Raw genomic sequence first — 25,526 nt, 5'->3', positions numbered from 1 at the left:
GCATTTCAGGAGGTACAGAGTTGCATAGAGTAGGGACATAATGACTAAATATTCTATCACCATAAAATTTATATTTATATTTTTTTGGGAGGGTAAACTAGAGACGGCGCTTGTGTAAACCTAGTTGATACAAGTGGGCGTTTCACCAATACAAGTTCGTTTAGATATGCAGGGGCTTTATTATTGACCATTTTAAAAATAGCCAGAAGTACTTTAAATTCACATCTTTCAACAATTGGGAGCCAGTGCAGTTTATAGTGTATCGGAGTGATGGGATCAAACTTCCGTGGCAGATTAACTATTCTGGCAGTGGCATTCTGCAAGCTTTGGAGTTTTTTAAATTGTGGGGTACTCATATTGTAATAAAGGGAATTGCAATAGTTTAATCTAGATGTTATCATTGCATGAACAGGTTTTTCGATGGATTTCATTCCAAGAAGTCTACAAATTCTGCCAATTTTGAATAGAGCGAAAGATATACTTTTACATGCTTGAGACACAAAACTCTCCATCGAGCAGTTAGAATCAAATATCACTCCTAAATTCCGTACGGATGTGGACGGTGTGATGGCTTCGTCACCGACGCGAATAGATTTGATCATTTGCGAGTCATCAAAACGTGACTTAAGTGCATAACCTCGGTATTAGCATCATTGAGAACTAGTCTATTTCCGTACATCCACGATCGGATTTCATCTAGACATGCTTCCACCGAAGCAGTTACACTGTCAAGACTTTTACACGCTATATAAACCTGAGTATCGTCAGCATATATCATGGATTCTATACCGTGTCTGGCAATGATGTCTTCTATGGGAGAGGTATACAGGGTGAAAAGAGCAGGACCCAAAACTGTCCCCTGTGGTACACCGCGCTTCAAGTACTGCCGTGAAGAAGTATGACCATTTCCAATAACAACGGGTTGACTTCTATTTCTCAGGTATGACGAAAATCATCCGAGAACACTTCCAGATATGCCAAAACGATTTTGCAGCCGAGACAACAGAATTTCATGATCCAAAGTATCAAAAGCTGCGCTCAGATAAAGCATTGATATAATAACATGCGATCGCGAATCTAGGGCATTAACAATGTCACTGTGAACTCGTAGTAGTGCGGTTTCACAACTATGGTTAGGCCGATATGCACTTTGACACTTAAAATATAACGAATTGTCACATAGATAATTTCTTAAGCGGAATATAACCATTTTTTCAAGGATTTTGAACACAAAAAGCAGGTTTTACACGGGTCGATAATTCTTAAGAATGTCTGGATCCAAACATGTCTTTTTAAGAAGCGGTCTCACTGTGGCAGTTTTAAAAGTATCTGGCACGACTCCTGTCAACAAGGATTCATTTATCAGGTCTGTAATGAAAGGGTCTAGGATAGGCATTGGATCCAGTTCACAGGATTTGGAAGGCTGGCTTGAAAACTTCCAATCTTGAGTGACAGTTTTCCTTCCGTAATTCACTGGAGGTACTTGAATCAAACTTTTCACGTAGTTTGTTGATCTTTTCGATAAAGAAGTCTGAAAGCAGTTCTGCAGGGGCCTGTTCCGATAATGCTGTGCACGGAAAGATATTGCTGACAGTACTTTTTTGACCAATTAGTTTCTCACAAATCTTAAAGAGTCCTTTCGAGTCTGCTTCTTGAATCTGATTTCGTTGGTATTCCATTCTGGTTTGTTCGAGAAGGTTGTTGTATTTCTTCCTTTCGGCTTTGAAAATCTGTTTGTCAATCTCACGAGCATGGGATTTAAGCTGTCTCTCTGCTTTTCGCACAATTTTCCTGACAGATCTGGAGTGAACCAAGGAGCTCTGGGTTTAACTTTTATAGTCTTTGTTGAAAACGGCGCTAATTTATCCAGGACAGTCTTAATGACCGACTCGTAGTGATCTGCCATTCAACCGGAATAGGGTTTGGGTTTATCCAATGATTCCTTTAAAGTGTCTTTCAATGAATTATGGTCCAAGTCTACAAGCATTCTGCATTTGATGGTTTTCTTTTGATTAGCTGGTCTAGTAATGTTAAGGTTTATGAGAATTTCACTGTGGTCTGAAGGTAACTCATTTCCAATGTTAATGTGGCTTACGATATCATCTGAATCCCTTGTCAGCAGTAAATCAAACATATGACCCTTGTCATGCGTAGCTTGCTTAATGTGCTGAATAAGCCGAAAAGAGGTAACTAGGTCCATCAATTTCAGTGCTTCGGGTTTAGACGATTCACAATGCACATTGAAGTCTCCTCCAATCAATAGGTGGCCTAGCTGGGGGAGATAGAGACTTCTAAAAGTGATCTAAATTCAGAGGTAAAGTCTTCAACTGTGAACTTGTTTTTTGACGAATAAGGCGATCTGTACACAATAAAAACATTGAATAACTCACTCTTGGTTTTGATGGTAGCTACAAGGTATTGGAAAGATTTGAATTTCACCGATTTCCTCTTCTTTACTCTTAGATTTGTTCTGGTCAAAAGTCCCACACCACCTCCTTTACGAAATTGACGATGTTCGTGAACAAAAGTATAACCAGACAAACCATATAAAATTTCACCGATTGTAGGGTCAATAGCATACTTACAGGTACTTACAGGACCTCTTCTGAGTGCTGGCCTTTGGCCACTATACTCAGTTCTTCGTTTTCATTTATTTGAAAGTCTCTTCTGATATCGAGGTTGGATTCATAATTATACAATAGTTCTTGTTCATTCCAGAATTTATCCAGTCTATGTTCAAATATTTTCGTGTTTTTTGCCTTTATCACATTCTCTGGTAGACTATTCCAGGTGTTGATTATACGGTTTGTAAAGTAGTGTTTACGAATAGCTTTGTTTGACCTATGTTGGTAAAGTTTTTTACTGTGACCTCTTGTTACTTTGTCATTTACTGGTACAAGTAGTGGTGGTAGAGCTGTGTCATACTTTTCAGATGTAAGTTTGAACACTTCTATCATGTCTCCACGTTTCCTCCTGTATGATAATGTTGGTAATTTCAGTTTCTTTAGACGATCTTCGTAGGTCATTTCTTTAAATCCTGGTATTAGCTTAGTCGCCCTCCGTTGTACATTCTCTATTGCTGTAATATGTTTCTTCTTATATGGATTCCATCCTGAGTTAGCGTATTCTAAATGCGGTCTTACTAAGGCTTTATATAACATCAGAAAGGTTGACTCATCTAGAAACGTAAAAGTGCGACGTATAATTCCCATAATACTATTTGCTTTATTAATTTTTTCATTCATGTGTTCTTCAAATTTTAAAGGTCATCCACCACAACTCCAATATCTTTTTCTTTAATTGTAAATTGTAGTACAGTATTACACAGTCGATATGTGTATTTCGGGATGTGTCGTTTTCCTACTGACATCACCTTACATTTATCCGGGTGGAAACGTAGTAACCATTTGTCAGACCAATTTCCGAGTTCTTGCATATCCTCCTGTAGTGTATCATTATCTTCTTGAGAGTTGATATCTTTAAATACTTTGGTGTCATCTGCAAACATGTAGCAATCAGATTTTATATTGTCAGGCAGGTCGTTTATGTAAATAACAAATAGAATGGGTCCTAGCACACTTCCCTGGGGAATTCCACTGGTTACGGGGGTCCATTCAGAGTAACTGTTCATAACTCTTACTCTCTGTTTTCTGTTATGTAGGAAGGATTCTATCCAGTTGATCAATTCATGTGATATACCATATCTTCTTAGTTTGTATAGTAGGCGTTTATGTGGCACTTTATCGAATGCTTTCATAAAATCTAAGTATACACAGTCAAGGCTACCTCCCTCGTCTAGTAGTTTTGTCCATTTTTCTAAAACGTGTAGTAATTGTAGAACTGTTCAGCGGCCTGATATAAAGCCAAATTGTTTGTGTGAAAATAATATGTTTCTCTTCATATGGTCGACTACGTGGTCACGAATAAATGTTTCTAACAGCTTGCATAGAATACAAGTAAGACTTACTGGTCTATAATTTGACGCAAGTTTTCGGTTAGCTTTTTTAAATAAAGCAGTGATGCATCCTTCTCGAGATTCATCTGGTATTACCATTGATTTTATTGAGTTTTCAAATATGATTGTCACTGGCTTACTTAATTCTTCATATAGATCGTGTAGCATTCTAGGATGTATACCGTCAGGACCTGGAGATTTACTTATATTTAAGTCATGCAGCCGTGTCTTTACTTTCTCCTCCCTTATTATTAAGTATTCCATTTTTATTTGTATATTAATATCACTCAATTTTGGACATTCATCATTGTCTTCGACTGTAAATACACTAGAGAAGAATTCTGACAGTGTATTAGCTTTTTCTTTATCACTGTTAGTTAACTTTTCTGTGTCATCGTATTCTTTCGTGATTAAGTCTGATATTCCAGTTCTTGTCTTAGTTTTTGATTTGGTATATTGCCAAAACTTTTTAGGATTTTTCTTAATATCTTTAGCAATTTCTTTTTCCTTCTCTCTGACGGCTTTTCCAGTTAGGTTTTTCACTTGATTTCGAAGTTTACAATATTCTTGGTATTTTTCACTATCTCGAGTTTCCATAAATCGTGACCAACATCTATGTTTTTTACGTATTACTTTCAAAGTTTTAAAGTCAATATTTGTCTTTCCCTTTCTATCATTTGTGTTACGTGACTTACGTTTTGGTACATATTTGTCTTGAATGATCAGTAGTGTCTCTTTAAATATTTTCCACTGTTCATTTACATCTTTACGGGTTAGTATTTCTTTCCAGTCTGTTGTGAATAGTTCTTGTTTCATCCCTATAATATCTGCTTTATCATAGTAGTATTTCACTCTTTCTGTATTTTCCTGTTGTATATAACAATTAAAAATAAAGTTAATAATTGAGTGGTCACTTTTGCCCAGTGGACTACAATATTCTATATCTGCTACCATACCCTCTTCGTTCGTTAGAATCAAGTCTAAAACATGTGGTTCGTGACCAATTCTTGCTCTTGTTGCTTTTGTTATATGTTGAAACAAATAACAGTCTCTAATTTTCTCTATGAACTTAAAGTCTATTTGGTTTTCTGATGACTGGGTTGTCCATGTATTCCAGTTTATCTTCTCGAAATTGAAGTCCCCCATAATTAATATGTGACTATATTTTGCATCGTGAATCTCATTTAAAAGATTTATTAATTCATCATTATTACTGTCTGTTCCACTACTACTTCTATAAATACAGCCAACAAGTAAATTATCTCCCCCAGCTAGTTTAATACTTATCCAAACAGCTTCCTGATAATCACTATTAAATTCAACTGGGTTAACTTGTATATTGTTTTTCACATATATCGCTACTCCTCTTCCAATTTTATTTCCAATATTACAACCAAACATGTCATACCCCTTAAGTGCTATCTCAGCATCTGTTACACTATATCTACAGTTTTTAGGTTTTATCTCTGTTATACCCAAAATACTAGGTTTATGGTTTCTCGTTAATAATCGGAGCTCAGATATTTTATTTGTAATGCAATCTGCATTTGTGTATCTACACTTAATGTTTTCAAACTTGTGCAATAAACGCTTAGAATTTTCCAATTTGTGCAACGAACTTTTAACAAAACGGTGCTCTGGCTTTCTAAAACTCAGTACAAAGTCATCTCTTTCTTTTACTCTTTGTGTATCATTCTCTTTATATACCTGTCCCAGGGGGGTCCTCGAACTCTGTAGGTGAATTTCCCCGACGATTCTTCCTCTTTCTTTTTTGCCTCTTTCATTAATGCCTTAGTCTCATCTCTTTCCTTTGGTGTCATATCATGGTCTACAGAAACATTTCTGAGAACACCCGAAACATCTTTCAATTTAGATACATTTTTAAATAGGTTCTTTTTAGTATTTTCATTGCTGAATGTAATTAATAGTGGTCTATTGTTGTCTTCAGACTCATTTCCCTCCTGAGTTTCTTTCTTTTTGCCTAAACGGACTACCTTCACTATATCATCATCACTAATTTCTACATTAATTTCCTCTCCCAAGTCCTTGACAAATTTAATATTTGTCATGGGCTCTTGAACTTTGAACATAATTACGTTGTTTTTCCTTTTCTCTCTTTCTGTTACCTCTTTTAGTACTGCATCACTAATGCTAGACTCTGTGTCCTGTGCATTATTGACATCCTCGCTTTTTGAAATAATATCATTAACTTGTTCAACGGTCACAAAATGCTCAGCTTTGTATTCTAGTGATTCTAACCTATTTTCAAATGTTTTTAAAACTAATCTGCATTTTTCCTCAATTTGTCTATCTGTTTTAAGGTTTTTTTCTACTTTTTCATTACATAGTGGGCAAAATCATTTTATGTCTGGCCTACTACTCAGCTGATTATATAACTTGGGAGTCATATGTACATGTAGTAAGAAAACAATAAATTCAACAAAGTCAACAAACAACGAGGATGAAGGTTGGTTATGTGAACTGTGTAATATTAACTTTAAGAAGAAAACTGATAAACTGATAAATCACTTTTGCATACAGTTTTCTTCTTATAGTTAATATTACACAGTTCACATAACCAACCTTCATCCTCGTTGTTTGTTAACTTTGTTGAATTTATTATTTTCTTTCTACATGTAACTTTTTGTTTACTATTTTGGTTTTCAGTTGTTTCCATCGGTCAAGACGTCAGTGTTTTTTTCTGTGTCATCCTTTTCCAGATTCATCTTTAAGCTAAAACTGTGAAATTTCAGTAGTCCTTGCTTTTTGTCGAGTTTATTATCATGAATCCAACCTCGTCGGCGCGATTTTAACTAAATTTTTATCAATTTTTATCAGACCTGAAAACCCGCGCTGCTTATCCCAACCGGAAGTTCATATAGTCCAGGTTTCGGCTTCCATGTAAAAATCGATTTGGTTGTTGATAACTGAAGTAGTGAAGGCGCCAAGTTTGTTGGTAAGAGACCGAGCATTCCAAAGTCCACAGTCGAGATTGGCTTTAACATTTTGAGATGACTGAAATTTCACTTGTGTCAAATTGGTCAGGTTAAATCCTCTATTGTTTCTCTGTCTTCTAGTTTTATAGGTAATTTATAGGTGTGAGATGTGAACTTTTGCTAGGTTTTAACTCAGGGAACTCAGTAAACAATGCAGTCTTACTGAGGTTTTGATTAGAGTTCAGGGATAAAAGTTGTTGTTAGGCGTAGGTTATCATAATTAGTGTTCACTAAAAATGACATTTAAAACTAAAACTGTCTATATCACAAAAATCACTAAATATTTTAAAAACTTCAATTTCTGCTATCCAAAGTTATAGTCCTTAAGAAGTAGTATACCAAAAATAAGTCCAGTACTTAAAGCACCGTGTTAGAAAATTAACATATTAGTCACCACCAAGATACAGTACTACCCTCAAGCGGCCATCATGCCGAATTTGATCCAATAACTGCAGCCTGAAGATTATTTACAGACAAAATATAAACAAAAGGTGGGTGTGGCACCGCCCAAGGGGGTCGGATCATGCACCAAAATCAGTAGTTGCCTTCCTTAGGGTATAAGGAATGCGTATACCAAGTTCCAAAATAATCCATTCAGAATTGTGGCCTTCAGGCGCTAAACACAAAAATTGGGCGTTGCTCTGCTCTGCCCCTGGGGGTCGGGACATGCACCAAAATCAAAGGTTACCGCCAAAATCAAAGGTTACATATGCAAAGTTCCAAGATGATCCCTTCAGAATTGCGACCTGTATACGTAAGTAAGTAATTTGTTTATTATAGTGTCATACATTGCATACAATAATATATATATACATTATATAACATATACATAAAACAATAGCAGTGTCCCGCCCATATCGACTTACGAGATACGTTTCTCTAAAATCAAATCGTTAAAAATACTAAATAATTAAATAAAATTAATGAACTAATAAATTAAACATACATTATGCAAGAGTTAAATCTGACTATTGCAGGTCTTTCTTTAGACCCGGAATGTTTTCTAAATTATTAATTAGACATTAATTAACTTATCCAGGCCATAATCAACTCTCGATGGCATCGGATTTCTCCGATATTAAATAGATTAGAACGGTTCAGCCATATCTTGATTTAAGTACGGTGGTTGAAATCATTGCACACGTCTTGTCAAACCTCTAATATCTTCGCTCGCAATAGAGTAATTTGAATGAAATTTTCAAATTATTCATTTTACATTATCTATTTTCGAACTATTATAGCAAGAATGGCTAACTCTTTATCTAAATCTTACATAATGTATCTTTGATAAAATATATTCGTTTTAATATGTTTAAAACACAATTAGCGAGAGTAATGCTATTAATCATGTTTAAAATACTTAAAAACATTTCTTTTAAAGATATATTCTTAACATCCTGATTTACAAATAGTTTCTTCCGGATATCTGAGTAGACATCACATTCAATTAAAACATGGATTTCGTTTTCGATATATGACGAGCACAAAGTATATATGCGATTATTTAGTGGAATTGGGGGTTTAGAATAGCAACGCGTTTCTATTCATAGAGGAAGAATACCGCATCTAAGTTTACTTATAACACCTCTGGGATCTGGTCATGACACAAATAACATAATCCTCAACTTTTAGATCATTTTTAAACAACATATACGTTCTCAATTTATTTCCATTTGTACAGTTTCTATCATCCCACAGTTTTGAAAACCACTATAGATTGATCAGTTATAAATAATTTTTCACACAAAGATTTAAAATCAGATTTATTACCGTCACATAAATTAAGCTCGTGCTTTACATTTAAATTTTCTACTAACTTTAATACCTTCCTTTCCCAAGACAAATATAAAACTTGAGCGTGGCCCTGCCCCTGGGGGCGAGACATGCACCAAACTCAATAGTTGCCGTCCTTAGGCTATAAGGAATACATATGCCAAGTTCCAAGACGATCCAATAAGATGTGTGGCATGTAGCAAACACACAGACACACAAAGAAAAAATGAGTGTGGCTCTGCCCCTGGGGGCTGGGCATTCACCAAAAACAATAGGGATCAGCCTTAGAGTATAAGGAATAGGAAATAGGAATATAGAGTTTCAAGGGGATCACTCTACCCCCCCCCCCCACACACACACACACAAATTGGGTCTGACTCTGTCCCTGGGGGTCGGGCGTGCACCAAAAATAATGAAGGTCATCCTTAGGGTATAAGGAATATGTATGAAAAGTTTTCAAGACGATTCATTGAAAAGTGCGACCTGTAGGCGATACACAGACACACAAAGAGAAAAAGGGCGTGGCTCTGTCCCTGGGGGTTAGGCATGCACCAAAACACTAGAGATGAGCCTTAGGATATAAGGAATAAGTATGCAAAGTTTCAAGACATCCGTTATGAAATGCGGTCTGTGGGCGACAAACAAATACAAAAATGAGCGTGGTTCTGTCCCTGGGGTCGGGCATGCACCAAAAACAACATAGGGACCATCATTAGGGTATAAGGAATAAGTATGCAAAGTTTCAAGACAATCCGTTAAGAATTGCGCCCTGTACTAGGCGACACACAGACACACATCCTATATATACACACACACACAGAGACAGGGGCGACGGCATGAAGTGTGGTATGACATGTCATTAAAACAGCACCCGTAAGATTTGTATGCTAAAATTGATTTTGTTGTTGTTTTGGGTTGATTAGGGACCAAGCTATCCAAAAATGTTTGGGTTCAAATTTTCTGACCCCTTGACCCCTCTGGGAGGGGGATTTTTTAAATCGGGACCCCTCTGAACGAGAACATGGCTATCTCCGCCAATAATGGTTGGATTTTCATCATGCCGATCCCATCTATGATGCACTTAAAGCGATTGGAAGTAGTTTTCATTAACTTCCGGTGGGGAATACCAATTTCTGGTATCAAACTCGGATTGATTTCAGCCAATAATCTTTGGATTTTCATGATCGGAAGTTTATTCTGGTTTTTATTTCATCAGGCCGACCCCATCTATGATACACTTAAGTAGTTTCCATTGACTTTCGGTGGGAAATACCAATTTCCGGTGTCAAACTCGGATTGATTTCAGCCAATAATCTTTGGATTTTCATGATCTGAAGTTCATTCTGGGTGTTTTTCTTCATCATGGCGCCCCCATGTATGACACACTTCAAGCGAATGGAAGTATTTTTTATTGAATTCCGGTTGGAAATACCAATTTTCGGTGTCAAACTCGGGTCGATTTCAGTTTAGAGATATCTATCACGCAGTACCACTTTTTGTGGCTTCTGAGTCGATTCGCATGGTGAATGTCACTTGTAGGTCAGGGAGTTTCTACATGTTTGATCTTTTCTTCATACTCTGACGTACAGCCATAGCATAAATGATAAGAACTTTGAGTGGTGTAGCCTGTGCTGTATCAACCAGGCTAGCATATGACACTGGTTGAGCCTTTGCTCCTTCAACAGCATATTCTAGCCTGTTTGATACAACAGGCTACACCACACAGGGTTCTCATCATTGAGAAACTCTTAGATCTTTCATCTGTAGCTGAGAGTTACTAGCGGGAAGCATGTGTTTGATCACGTGACGCCGATGCCCTCACAATTCTCATGGACCTTGTCTCCCGGGTCGTCTCGGTATTCGCAGTCATCTCAAGTTTGTAACCGAGAAGGCCGCAAAACATAGAGATCTAGAGATAGATGTGATCGAGCGAATGGGTGTCATTGCAAATCATAAGTCTCAAGGTCTGATTGGACTTCGCGGCTTCTCTGGTGCTTACTGGAGAGGTAAACTTGTGGGCATGACAAAGAAAACAAGGGCTGGTGCATACATGAAGCCTGATGGTGATGACCCCGTTATCATCTGTTTCAAGAGGTTTGGAGAAGGGTGACTTGCCTTCGCAGGTCAAGGAATTGGAGAGATTTGCCTGTCAGGTCTACTCTTCATCTGTTCCATTTAACCTACCGGCACTTAGATGGCAATTGTTCAGTTCAGGAAACTTGGTTGAGAGAGAGATGCTTCCACGGACTCGTGCTGCATTGTTGCCCCATATCACAGGAACAAAGTACACCGGGATACGCGACAAGTCTTACCTAACCCGATCGCTGAACCTTCCTGCCATTTAACGAAAGCGTCTGGCAGTTGGACAAAGGAATTTATGTTCCTGTGCCGAATCTTAATCTGTCTGCCCATCGTGCTGTAATTGAACTCACAAAATGTGGTTGTAAAACAGGCTGCACAGGGCGATGCAGTCTGCCTTATACATCCTTCTGCGTGTGTTTTGATAGGGACCGTACCAATATGATTAGGGGTGTGCAGGAGGACGAAGATGATGAATAATTGATATATTTATTTCCAAGATAGGATCTTTTTCTTTCGTTTCTGGCGACTTCTGGCTTGTTAAGATTATTTTTGTTTTTGATATTAAACTTGTTTACTTGTTACAAATGTCAAAGTGTCTTGAATCTCATTACAGAACATTCCAGTCTCCCAAAAGTGACCATATTAATCATTTTACCATGCTTCAAAATCCACAAAAAGTGGTAGGCTGAGACACCGTAAAAATTATTGACTGAAATCAATCTGAATTTGACACCGGAAATTAGTATTCCCCACCGGAAGTCAATGAAACTACTTCCAATCGCTTTAGGTGTATCATAGATGGGGTCGGCATGATGAAAAAACACGAGAATGAACTTCAGATCATGAAAATCCAACCATTATTGGCGGAGATAGCCATGTCCTCATTCATAGTGGTCCCGATTTCAAAAATGCCTCTCCCAGGGGGAGGGGAGGGGGGGTCAAGGTGTCGGAAAATTTGAACCCCAACATTTTTGGATAGCTTGGTCCAACACCAACCCAAAACAACAAAAAAATCAATTTTAGCATACAAATCCTACGGGATGACCTGTTATACCACACTAATAATACGTCCACATTATGAACGTGGACGTAAAAACGGATGCATATTGATTACAGGACTTTTATTTGTGTGTTGTTGTTATACAACTGTAATAGACAGAAACAAATAAATTAAATCATCAATTTCGTTCTGAAGACGTGTCGTTTCTGAAAGCACTGTTTAATTGCCGGGAAATATGTGGTAAAAATTGTTTAAACTGTCTAGCCGAATGATAGGTTTCTACAGACAATGGCGTCTCTTTTCTCCTAAACATTTCGGTGACTTCATTTTGTGGTAAACTTAGTTCTGTAAGTCCTTTCTTCCTCACCTGCTTCATATGGCCTTGGCGCATGGTTCGCGACAACTTAGGAACCACCAGACAATTCTGACTCATAAATATCCTCGGGAACAACCTCCTCTGTATCTCGTCACCTATATAGCGATTGGTTTCCTCAATACAAGCAGAACAGGAACCCGGTCCGAGGATGTCACAGTATTCCCCATTGGTCCCTAGATGATGTTGACAATGGTGAGCGTAACTAGACAATGATTTGTGGTTAGATACAACAACGATGCCTGGAGCTTTACCTCGTACCTGACAGTTCTTCACCGACTCGGCGCTTGTACCGGGTCTTGGCATTCCGTACCCAAGAAAGGGTACCTTCGGTGCCTGAAAGTAATGCTTTATAATCATGTTGGTCAGATTAGCAGGTTGACCCTCCCGTAAGTGTCTTTGAATATATTCCTTCTCTTTACGTTGTTCCACGTTAGTTGGGAGAAATCTTTTGGGGTCTTTTTTGGTAGTTCGTCGTTTCATGTTTATTCTATGTGAATCTAACAACATATCGTCAATTGCGTAAATTGATCTGCGAAACGAAAATCAAATAAAATCAGTTTAAAAAATGTCATATTATAAATTATTAGCAAACAGAGTACTTTGAATTTTAGTACAGAGCGTACGAATAGGTTGTCGGACAACGAGTCATTTGTCCACAGCAGCCAAGTCGTTGTTACTTTGTGATTCTTTTATAGATAAGTAGAGGAATTACAAGACTATAAGTACACAGGGACAACAACTCGTGAAGTAATTTATCTGAAATCGTTCTCTCTGACACTGACATTTTACAGCGGGCATGGAGATATCAAGTGAATCCGATGATAAATTAAACAGGCTAGAGCGTCCAATATATATTTTAAGAGGATCCTTGGAAAATCTACAGAATTCTCCGCCTTACTAATATAAACAAGGCATATAATTTGAAATCAATGAGTAAACCAATATTTTTGAAATGAAATGTTTTAATTGCACGTCAGCACCAACCGGGCTATATTGAGCAAAAAACCGATATTGATTATTGCTTCTATTAATTGGTTATGGAATAAAAGCATGCACACCGTGAAGAATATTAATACCTTATGTCAATTTGATTTTTAGCAGGTTTAGCAAAAGATTTAGAAGTCGAAGCGCTGTTAACATTTCTTGGTGTCCACAATTTATCTTCTTTTATAGGTCCTCTCCAAGATCGTACATTGCCGTTTTCATGAAGTACTTCAAATAAATGAGGCTCTCTGAAGAAAAAGATTTAGAAAACATAAAAAACTCTCTTAATATATTTCTATTTTATTCATTTTTTTCTTTCGAACAGAGATAGAGAGACAGAGAGAGAGAAATGAGGTTTAACGTCCACTCAACACAGGCTAGGTCATTTCAGGACTAACGTGGTTTATTTTTATTTCAATAATTCGCTTGTGCGTAGGGGTCTTTAGCAGTGGGAGAAAACCGGAGGACCCGGAGAAAACCCACGAGGTTGGACAGGCAACCCTACTCCTTGTCACGTACAACCGGGGATTCGAAACCACGCCAGTTGACTCAATGACAGGCCTTATGATACATCCACCGCCACCCACCCCACCCCACCCCTCTTTCGAACAAATATTGATATGTACACAAATCTGACCATATACAGTATATATTTTTAAAAACTTACCGGAAAACGTAAAAAAAAACACAAGTGCATGCGAAACTTTTAGCTAATGACGAGAAACCCACCCTTTCTTGCTTTCTGGGATTAATATTACAAGACAAAAATCGATATGCCACCGTTTGTTTGTAAAATATTAAAATTCTTCATACGTATTATTATATTACTGGTATTATTTACCTTTCACTTATAATGTCTCGTAGTTGTGCTTCTATATCCATGGTGTAGTTGTACTTGCTCAAAGTTGACTGACTAATGATTTAGTTCAACTTTGCAATGAGATTATCATGTTAATATATAATTACATAAATTTCAGCTAAGCTTATTATTTTCTTTACAATATTAATTATCGGATTATTGTGAAGGTGTGTTGGGTTAACTGAGATTAATAAAATACAGATGTGACGTCATCCTTTGATGTTGGCGTACCATTATTTCCAATAATGTAAGGGCAACTTGCCAATCGTACATTATCTATACTAGATCAAATATTGGACTCGCGTGACGTATTTCATTGAAAAGCATGTGCGGATAGTGTCTGTATTTTAAGTTGTTTAATGGTCTCGACTCTCGAGCTAAAGACATTGCATAATATATTGAAACAACACTCTGCTAACGCCTCGTCCAGTATCAATATATTATTTAATGTCTCGCTCTCGACCATTAAACCATACTTAACGGTTACCCATCGACCAGTGTTTAAATGTAGTTATTGCCCTTTATACAATTCTGAAAGTGTAAGTAAATTCATAATTTCAATTAACCAGTCTACCGAATGTATGCATCAAACGATTCATAAATTTCATTTGTTTCACGGTTGAAACGGAGCAAATTTAGAAATAGGTTTGAACCAGATATATATGGATCTGCCATTTGACCAGTTGTGGATTTGAAACAATATAATGTATATAATCCTTATAAGACATATAGAGGTAGATTTCACAATTTAAAAACACTTATACGGATATACTACTTCTGAATTTATTAACATGCTACGTTTCGAAACACATACAGATATTGTTATCAAGCAAATAATGATTTATAACAAAAATGTGGTGCAATATATAGTTAACAATTGGAAACCATGTAACAGATTTATCATTAATTAAGAATTAATAACAAGATGAGAGAGAGAGAGAGAGAGAGAGAGAGAGATGGGGTTTAACGTCCACTCGACACAAACTAGGTCATTTTGGGACTAACATATGGTTTAATTTTATTTCAATAATTCGCATGCGCGTAGGGGTCTTTAGCAGTGGGAGGAAAACGGAGGACCCGGAGAAAACCCACGAGGATGGACAGGCGACCCTACTCCTTGTCACGTACAACTGGGGATTCGAAACCACGCCAGTTGACTCAATGACAGGTTTTATGATACAGCACGCACGTGCTAACCATTCGGCCATCCACCCCCCCCCCCCCCAAGATGAGAGAAGTAATAATATGGATAAATAATTACAAAGGATTAACAAATTGAAAGATTGTAATGTATTGATAACAATTAGAAATTATTTGAATTTAGCAGATCAAACTAATAATTATAAGAGATTAATTATAATTGTAATTAGATTAATTACAATTAATTGTAATTATTTATCCATATTATTACTTCTCTCTTCTTGTTAATTCTTAATTAATGATTAATCTGTTACATGGTTTCCAATTGTTAACTATATATTGCACCACATTTTTGTTATAAATTTTTTTTTTCTAAACAATATTTATTCACAGAAACTGGATTGGAGAACAGGCAAAAGCCTATATACCCCCTCTCCATAAAAGTACAAACATAAATATATAATGAAAAGTAAAGTAAAGTAAAGTAAAGTAAACGATTAAATTATAAGATGGCTATATACACTATATACACGATATGTACAAACCACAATCAGAATGTTTATATTTCATGAATTTACATAAGGAATTTTCAAAATCTTTGGGAGATGTCGAGGAAGTTATGTACTGCCGAAAAAATTTCTTCAGAATTGTTTCTGTCTTCAGTTCCGAATAATAAATTTTGAGAATTTTGATAAAGTTTTTGAAGTTTTGATATTGTTGCAGATCGTGCATCTGAACGTAAGGGACAAATTAAAAGAAAATGTTCAGAGTCTTCAAAGGCGTGACCACAATCGCATGTTGGGCTGTCAGAAATATGCCTGAGAAAACGATGTCCGTTTAAATCACTGCAAGCGAGTCGAAGGCCAGAATGGTGAATTTGATTTTTCCTGCTGCCAGAGTAGTATGATGAAGGTATAATTTGATCAAGGTAGCCGAGTTTAGATTTAAAAGAAGATAAAGTAGGTAAGTTTCTAGTAGAAAGATCGAGTAGATTCCATTCTCGAATTGTAGATGGTATAAAAGAAGAAGAAAATAAAGAAGTTCTGCAGAAGTATGTTGGAATGTTACTTTGGTTTCGTAGGCGATACGAATTTATATTAGGTGGTATCAGTTGAAATAAGTATTCGGGAGTAATATGGTTTATGATTTTGTAGAATAAAATTAATTTATGTCGCCTTCTTCTCTCCTGCAGTGTAATAAATCCAGTTTCCTTATATAACACTTGGTGACTTGTACCTTTCACAGCACCGCATATAGTCCTGAGTGCATCTAGTTGTAAAAGTTCTAGTTTATGTGTTAGTTCGGCGGTACTCCCATCCCAAATAACGTCACAGTAATCGAAATGAGGAAGAATATATGATGTATACATGGTTTGGAGAGATCTACGACTTAACCTATATTTTAACGAGCGAAGACAATTTACAAGTTTACTTGTTTTGGCCAAAATCTTATTTATATGAGTATCCCACTTACAGTTTGTTTGGAAAGTCAGCCCCAGGTGATTGTGCTCAGAAACTTCTTTGATTGCAACATTGTCTAGATTTAGTGTCGGGAGAAATAAATTCTTTTTATTTGCTAGTGCTATGATTTCAGTTTTCAGCGGGTTAAAAGATACAAGCCACGTCTTAGCCCAAAGGTTTATTCTCTCTAGATCACCATTTAAGCCTTCCGCACATTCGGTTGGGTCAGTTATTTTTATATATAAACTAGTGTCATCAGCAAATAATCTAATATTTGATTTTATACTGTTTACTATATCGTTGATGTATATAATGAAAAGTAATGGACCGAGAACGGATCCCTGTGGAACACCAGCAGGGACCGTTAATGGCTCAGAGGAGGTTCCGTTGACAATAACCTTCTGTTGTCTGTTAGACAAGTAGTCTCTTCACCATTCTAACAAGTCTCCTCTGATCCCAACGGCCCCAAGCTTATGGCAGAGTGCGGCATGTCAAAAGATTTACCGATATCACAGAACACCGTTCTCGTATATTGGCCTTGGTCGATGGCTTGACAGAAGAAGTGCGTAAGATCTATTAGTTGATAAGTAGTTGAGTCTCCTTGCAAAAAACCACTTAAATACATGTTTGTAGATGCATTTTTCGAAAATTTTGATTATAATGCTCAATAAAGAAACTGGTCTGTAATTTCCGCATAGTGATGGGTCGCCTTTTTTTATGAATTGCTGTTACGTTTGCTGATTTCCAAATATTAGGAACGGTTTTTAGCTCAAGTGAAAGATTAAATATGTTACATAAAGGTTTGCTAATTTCGAGGGAGATGGATTTTAGGAATTTTCCGCTGATGTTATCTGGGCCTGGAGCTTTTGAAGTATCAATAATAGAAATCATGTCTTCAACTTCTTTAGGTGTTAATTTTAGGTGACAATGTGAAGAGGGGTTTTGTTCGAGTTCAGGAAGTTGTGCATTTGTGTAATCAAGCTGTGATTGGTTAATAAAGTATTCGTTTAAACAATTTGCTTTGTCCTTCGGATTAAAATATGGAACCCCATTATTCATAAGAGGCGGAATATCTCCCTTTTCCGATCTTTGACCCTTCACAAACGAGTTGAATATATGCCACCAATCCTTTTTGCCAAAATTTTGATTATCATTTAATTTATGGTCTAATTTTTCATAATATTCTTTTTTGCATTTTCTAATCAAGCTAATATAGTCATTCTTATATTTCTAAATTTTTGCCAGTCGAGGTCCAAGTTTCATTTTACTGCTTTCCGGTGAATTTTGTTTTTCTTTTTACTCATTTTCCGAATAGTGTTGTTCATCCAAAGTTTGTCTTTTGATCTAATGGTTGCAGTTTTGTTTGGGATATGTGTTCTTGCCAAATTTATTAACTCGCTTGTGAAGGCGGCACATGTAATATCAATAGAATTGTTATTAATACTGGAGTCCCATAAGATAGATAGAGAGAGAGAGAGAGAGAGAGAGAGAGAGAGGGAGATGGGGTTTATAACGTCCACTCGACACAAATTAGGTCATTTCGGGACTAACATATGGTTTATTTTTATTTTAATAATTCGCTTGCGCATAGGGGTCTTTAGCAGTGGGAGGAAACCGGTGTGGCAGTTTCAGATGGTCCCTGGTGTGTGATTACCGTTTGGCGCATGCGCAGTTGTAGGAGTCACCTCACACCCTTACAGACGCGGTGTGCATTGACTCCTCGTGATAGGATTTCCCCTAAGATGTTCTTACGGTCAAATCAATATATTATAGACTATATATTTACAATATTACCACTAAGAGAAGATGCAAATTGACGATCTTTATTATTATTATTTAGTATATATACCCGTCCACAATGCGAACATTCTCTCTTGTATTTGGGCTGTCTACATGTATGTTTGAATGTACGTATGGGATGGTGTAATAAATCTATATTTATGTTAAAGAAATCGGAATAAGAAATTCCATACTTTTATATTTGTGATAAATGAAGCCACGAAATATCAAAGGCCTTAATCTTCCTTTGGAGGTGAAATAATTGATAATTTCAAGCCAATCATCAATTTGTATGGTTTCCACTGATCGTACGTGTGTAGAACGACTAATCACTAAAAAAAAAACAACGGCAACAAATCACGAACGATGTATCAATTTCAAGCCAATCAACTTAGATCCGTTGATCGTGTAACTACTGATCACTAAAACAATAGCTAATCACGTCAACAAGTATTTTATTAATGACAAAACTCTAATCAAGTACATGATATATTTTTTCCTGTACTGACCAATGGTCAGGAACCAACTCACACTGCAGGAAGTAGATATAGTTTCGTTGATAAGGCAAACATCAGTTTCGGACATGCGCAAGTGCCCAGGAGAAAACACACACCAGGAGTCAACTCAAACTATCACACCGGAGGACCCGGTCCCATAAGATACTCCCAGCGTCACGTTGTGGTTGGTCAAAGTCAGTCTTATCATAATTCCATATAGTACGTGTAAAGCTAATTGATTTCAGACGATGAAAATTTAACCGACAATACACATGGCAGTGATCACTACAGGAATTATCTAAGCAACCTGAATCAAAAATATAACCGGAACAATTCGTTAAAATTAAATCAATCAATGTATTGTTACCATTATTACCATATCTGGTTGGATCCTTGATAATTTGTTTAAAATCGAAAAGAACATTTGCCGAATGAATAAAAGTATTTGATTTTGTAAAGAGATCAATGTTAAAATCACCTAATATAAAGATATTGTTTATGTCGTCTGCTGCTGCCAATGAAAACGAATTGAAAATAGAATTATCTAATCGAACAGTGGAATTTGGTGGTCTATAAAAAGTGCCAATTAAAAAGTATTTATTATGAATATTAATTTCTACCCAAATGCCCTGATCTGTATTGTCGGTTTCTAAATCAGACCTGTGTTTTATTAAAAGATTGTTACGATATCTGTATGTGTATCGAAACGTACCATGTTAATAAATTCAGAAGTAGTATATCCATATAAGTGTTTTTAATGTAATGTATATAAGCTATTATTATTTGCAGAAACAAACACTAAGCAAATACTGAAGATTATTAAGAGTGAGCAAAACTCGCAATTCCCTGGTGTCTAAATTTGCAGCCTTGTCACATTTAAAGGTATCACATTCATTTTCAGTCTGCCATTTTCTAGTCAATACTTACATTTATTATGACCATTTTAAAAAACATTTCATCTTCTAAAATCATAATTGGTCTATTACGGAAAATCGGTAATAATGGCAACATATCCGTTCACAAATTTGCATTAATGACACTCTGGCAGATGTACTTTGTCAGGATTGTGAATAATACAACTGCTAGTGATTTCTGCCTGGGATCTTTAGTAAATCATAATCAGTCATACATGTGGTCTTGTGAAATGAAATGAAATGAAATGGGGTTTAACGTCCTACTGTTCTGCTCCTAACCTGGGCTAATGAAGAGGGGCATACGCCATACAGTGTCATATGAGGGAATTTTTGCCCGGACAACGACACTGTGGCCTACTCATATATCGAATTCCAACTGCCAAGGGATCTTTTATGTGCACGCCAATGTGTACACAGGACCTCAGTTTTTCGTCCCATCCGAACGACTAGACAGCTGTCCTTGTCAGGCCCTCCGTCCTGCATCATTGACAAGGAGAAACCATGCCGGAAAATCGGGATGAACTTTCTCGGCCAATGCAGGGATCGAACGTGGTCTTGTGAAATCTTGTTGAACTTTGCAGCCAAAAACCATTGTGATTGTATATATCCACACCAAGTATTACAGTATTATATTGCTAAATGTCTCTCATTGATTAGAAATATAAGTCTCTATGATAAATTGTTAGCTCAATGAATGGCACACATTTGTGAGAAGGGAAATTTATAAAATTACTGTTTTTCAGATTGCTTCAATAATACAAGTCAGTTTACATAGTCAAAGAATGAGATGAAGGTCACGTTAAAGATGCAAGAAAACATATATAAAACACAGCATGTTATATATCAATATATTTATTTCCAAAAACAAATGATTACAAGTGACTCCTCCACTAATTAGAAGCCCCTTCTAAACAATTTATCTCAATTCATCATATATCTTTAAAAATATAACCCAAGTGACATTTGTTTAACATTTATCTTATAGGTATACTCAATAATTAAATAAATCTTAGTCATAAAATCAATGTCATTTTAAAATAATAGTAAAATTCGCACATAAGCCCAACTAAAATAATAATGTACAAAAGTAGCTATTTTAAGCTTTTTTCTTTTTCATTTCAAACTATAAGTGTGTTTATGGCTATCTATTATACTACTTGAGCAATATAAATCATATATGCAATAAATTCATTATACATTCTAGACAAGAAATAATGTTTCTTGAATTGAGTAAAAAAAAAAAAGAAAAAAAAAAGTCACACAAAGCATGGAAATATGCCCACAATAGCAGCTATGTCTCAAAAAAAGAAAAAGAAAAAAAAAAGACAGCCATAGACAGCAGCATGTCTAAATGGAAAACTTAGATGTTGATAAGGATCCCAAGAAATTTGATCTCTATTGTTTTCAAAAGCTTTTTCAGACATGCAATATATCTCTGGAACAGAAAGGTCTTGAGTGCTGAAAATCAATAGGGTTCATCCTCTTAGTCCTAATGCTCGCACCAAAACTGTAGCCTCCATTGCATTCATAAAATATTTGGAAAGGGGGGTAACTACAGAACAGAAGGTTGCGGATTGCTGAAAATCAATAGGATTCATACCTTTATGGCCCAATTTCCAAAAGATGAGTTAAAAAATGTAGTCTGTCCAGCTCTCAATGTTTTCGGGAAGGTGGGTGTAACTTTGGAGCGGAAGGTAGCTGAATGCTGAACATCAATAGGGTTCGTCCTCTCATGACTACAATGCTTTACACCACATTTGAAAAAAATATGTTAAAAACTGTAGCATTTACCACATTCATATGTCAACTGTTGACAAGACTGATAGGCCATGTGACAAGATAATACGCCCACATTAAAATGTGGGAGTATAAAAAAAAGATATACATGGTGGTATACAAGCAAACTATCTTAAATTTCATTACAGATTATTTTCACTCCAAGTCTTTATTTTGCAGAGCCAAAAGCCCAATTTAATTTATATATGAAAATTCTATGCCCTATGGTCAATCAAATGTACTTCAATTAACATCTATTGTCAGCAAATGTATTTAAATTAAAAGTACATGTGCACTATCTATGATTAATCAAATGTATATGAATTACAGTCTTTATGGTTAATAGTTGCATGTACATAATTTTGCAAATGCACTGAATACACTTAGGTAACATAGGGTAGGGACAAGCAAATACTGTAGTTACATAGATAGTGTACGAGCAACTATCTAAATTAAGTAAATAAAAGCTCAAATTTTATTTTACATTAAAGAAACCTGGGACATTTGAAATAAATAGACACAAATAAATAGATCTTTTTATCTAGAAATAACAGCTGCCATCTATTTCAATTCAATAAAAAAGCAAGAAAAATATTACTACAAATAACTACAATAAAATAGATAGACTCTACAAAACTAACACACTGTTTACTGGGAAAGTTATCATCAAATTTATATTTTTCAAATTCAATAATTTCAACCATATTTTATACATTTTTTCAGACTTTTATGTGTTTTAATATACAAGAGAGATTTTTGGGAGAAATTGTTAAAAAATATACGAGTTTGAAGGAACTGCAATTATCTTGGATGCTTCAATGCACTTTTGGAGTATAACTAGTTGGGTGAGATTCAAAGAAACGATTTAAATTTGTTTCGAATATGTATTTTTGTTGCCTAAACAGCTGCAGAAATAACCATTATACACAATTAACGTCAATTTGAGATACTTTCCTGTAGAAAAATATCCAAGAAAGTAGCCTGTCTAGCATTCAATGTGATCAACATTTTTTATCATAAATTTCTTTTATAAAACATTGTACTCGTAGAAATAATCTTCCAAACACATTTCAATAAATGTATAAATTTTTGCACAGAGAGATTAAACGTCCACTCACCACAAATTAGGTCATTTTTGGACAAACATGGTATATTTTTGTATTTCAATAATTTGCCTGTGCGTAGCCATCTTTACAAGTGGGATGAAGCTGGAAAACCCAGAGAATATCAACCAGGTTATTTGGATAAAGCTTTTTTACAAAAAGTATTGAAACAATAAAATAACACCATCTACATCAAACCCAATTCAAATCAATCTACAGGTCAACTGAATTTATAAAATATTCATATAGTGAAATTCTTACATAGAAGTCTGACAAAAAAAACCTTCATAATCATATGTGGTAAATTTATGGAGTTGATATGTTTGTTTTCACAGTAAGGCTCTTTTAAAATGTGAGGTACATATTAACACAAATACATAATCATATCAAAACTGGAGAACTATCATCCGTGTGTGTATAAGATCTAAAAAATACTTATAAAATATTCTTATAATCTATTATTCACATAGGAAAACACTTAATTTCTTTATAATAGATGTCTCATTATATCAAAAACTTTTATTATACATCTACGTGTATATATATCTGTATGCTGTAATTTGGACTGTTGAAGAAAATGGTGTTCCGAGTTTGAAGTTTTGAATAGGCAGTTTGACTTTTGAAAGTGAAGAAATTGGAGAAAAATTATTTTCACAAAAAAGTGACCTCACCCTAAGCAACAAAACTGGTGATACTAGCCGACAATAAATGCCTTAACAAATACGTTCAGGCTGCTCAACATCAAATTGAGTGAATTTATAAAAAAAAACATCAAAGAGTTTAGCAATTACATTCAATAGTTTAATTGAAAAAAAGTTAGAATGTGCGCTAGTAGTGTCTACCATATTTGTGATCTACCATATTTGTGAATGTCACAAAGTCGGGAATACAATTTTCTCCATCATTACAGAATGCAGCATAAATGTACATATCAATTTTTCTTCATGGAAAAGAATCAGTATAATTTTAGTTTCCTTTATGGAAAAGAATCAGTATAACTTTAATTTCTTTCAAGGAAAAGAATCAGTATTACATTAATTTCATTCATGGAAAAGATCCACAATTGTTTGAAAATGTAATTTAAAATATAAAGAATTACAAATACATTACATGTAAAATATATTTAGAGGTACATTGTAATATATACAACATAATTATACTTATATATATAATTACAGGAAAACCTCTAAATCTATTTATACACATATTAAATAGAATAAACAATACCATAAATATATATATATCTATATGGCTATAAACAAATTGATATATTACATAGTGTACATGTGTATATGTTTATGAAGTTTATCATCATCTAAGAAAGACCAGGTCAAATTTTTCTATGAGAAACAATGCAAACATATTGACATGGTTTAAAGACAGGAGGTTAGATTGACCTTTTGGCCATACCAGATTTGGACCAAACACAATAGCAAGATTCATTGGTGACATTTTGTTGACATCAGATTTGGCTACCACCTGAAAAATACAGTTAAATAATAAGTACATGCACAAAACGTTTTGATCACAACCATAAAAGCAGATATTTTGAAGCCATCCAAAAAAATATTCTGGTTCTCAGACAATCCTTACCAAAAATCTGATGCAGGAGGGAGGATTTTATTTTTGTTTTTTTATTTTGTCAGAGGACCACTACTGGGCTAAATGACTTCTCATAATGTCACATTTCAAAGCACTACATTTATCTCATGTTGTTTAGGAATGTATAATTATCCAGTTTCATTCATGATTGTCAGTAACATTTATGAGGGCTGTGTACTTAATAAAAGGGTCTATGACATATATATGGGGGCAATATGGCAATAAACCAAGTTTCATTTATTAATAAAAGAGGAAAAAGATTGTATCTATCGTGTTCATAAACTACTATTGACAGTAAATCTTGGGCAATAACTCATATAAGAGCAATGAGTAAATTCAACACCCTGAATATAAAGTCAATAAGCCTCATTAAATCAGATGAAAAATGTAGACACTTTCAGAATAAAACTCCATGATTATAGTCAACACTGTATCAATTCCTACATTACGATTTGTAGAGGCCAAGAAACCATGAACCATTAATTTTATTTAATCGCAATCATCTTCCATCTTTGATAAAATTCTACAACAAATTTCTACTTCAACTACTGACCTGAACTATTATTTCCTGCGAGGGAAAGTACACAAAAGCAATAGAATTTGTTTTTAAAAATTTCCCTAGATTGAGTACTACCTACAAAGTACTTACCAATGTTAGAAACTGCATAACATATTTGAGTACAACATAGTTATCTTCTGGCATTTCTTCACGTAATAATCTCTGAACCTCTACTAACTGTTTATTACTATCTAATACTGTACAAATATAAATATAATAAGATTCAGTAATTATTCACATTATTATACTTAAACCAAACACTATATATTGAGCCTTGTATACATGAGATTAAAGCAATAAAATATCTATGTAGAGAATTTGCATAACATGTCATTATGCGACGTGTGAAGATGGTATCTATATGTGTTAATGACTGCCTCTGACCTAATATCGGCAAAACGAGATATTGAAATGAGATGATTTTTTTCTTTCTTTCCATTATTGTGAGCTTAATATAAAAGATGTCGATAGTACTTACAGTGCAGTCTTGTGATTGGTTCATATAAATCATATGTTAATATTGGATCTTGGAGTTCACGAAGGAATGTTTTTAATAGTACAGCTGGAACATGGACATCCCCGGTTTCATGAAAATCAACCGGTTGACCTAAAAATTTAATAAGTTATGTTTACTAATAGGGTCATTCCCTATCAACTGGACCAATGGTTGG

At 35.3% G+C, this 25,526-nt stretch overlaps 2 protein-coding genes across 9 annotated transcripts in view; both read right to left on the bottom strand.

Annotated features, from left to right (window-relative positions):
* Positions 1-12,682, bottom strand: part of LOC130010924 (uncharacterized) — a 59,157-nt gene extending 46,475 nt beyond the window's left edge. The window contains exons 1-2 of the mRNA XM_056099163.1: positions 12,064-12,682; positions 3,580-3,650 (exon numbers count right to left, since the gene is read on the bottom strand). Of these exons, the coding sequence (XP_055955138.1) occupies positions 3,580-3,650; positions 12,064-12,662 (670 nt within the window). The 5' untranslated portion in view covers positions 12,663-12,682. The remainder of the gene's footprint in view (positions 1-3,579; positions 3,651-12,063) is intronic.
* Positions 12,683-20,651: 7,969 nt separating this feature from the next.
* Positions 20,652-25,526, bottom strand: part of LOC126811200 (rho GTPase-activating protein 8) — a 221,553-nt gene continuing 216,678 nt past the window's right edge. For all 8 annotated transcript variants that reach the window (XM_050536765.2, XM_050536766.2, XM_050536767.2 and 5 more), the window contains 3 exons: positions 25,334-25,462; positions 24,946-25,052; positions 20,652-24,173 (listed from right to left, as the gene is read on the bottom strand). In XM_050536765.2, the coding sequence (XP_050392722.1) occupies positions 24,006-24,173; positions 24,946-25,052; positions 25,334-25,462 (404 nt within the window). In that variant the 3' untranslated portion in view covers positions 20,652-24,005. The remainder of the gene's footprint in view (positions 24,174-24,945; positions 25,053-25,333; positions 25,463-25,526) is intronic.

The sequence above is a fragment of the Patella vulgata genome, chromosome 2, assembly GCF_932274485.2.
Source record: "Patella vulgata chromosome 2, xgPatVulg1.2, whole genome shotgun sequence".
NCBI classification, from domain to species: Eukaryota; Metazoa; Mollusca; class Gastropoda; family Patellidae; genus Patella; species Patella vulgata.
The sequence above is the reverse complement of the archived record's forward strand: the minus strand, read 5'-3'. Positions and strand labels throughout refer to the sequence as shown.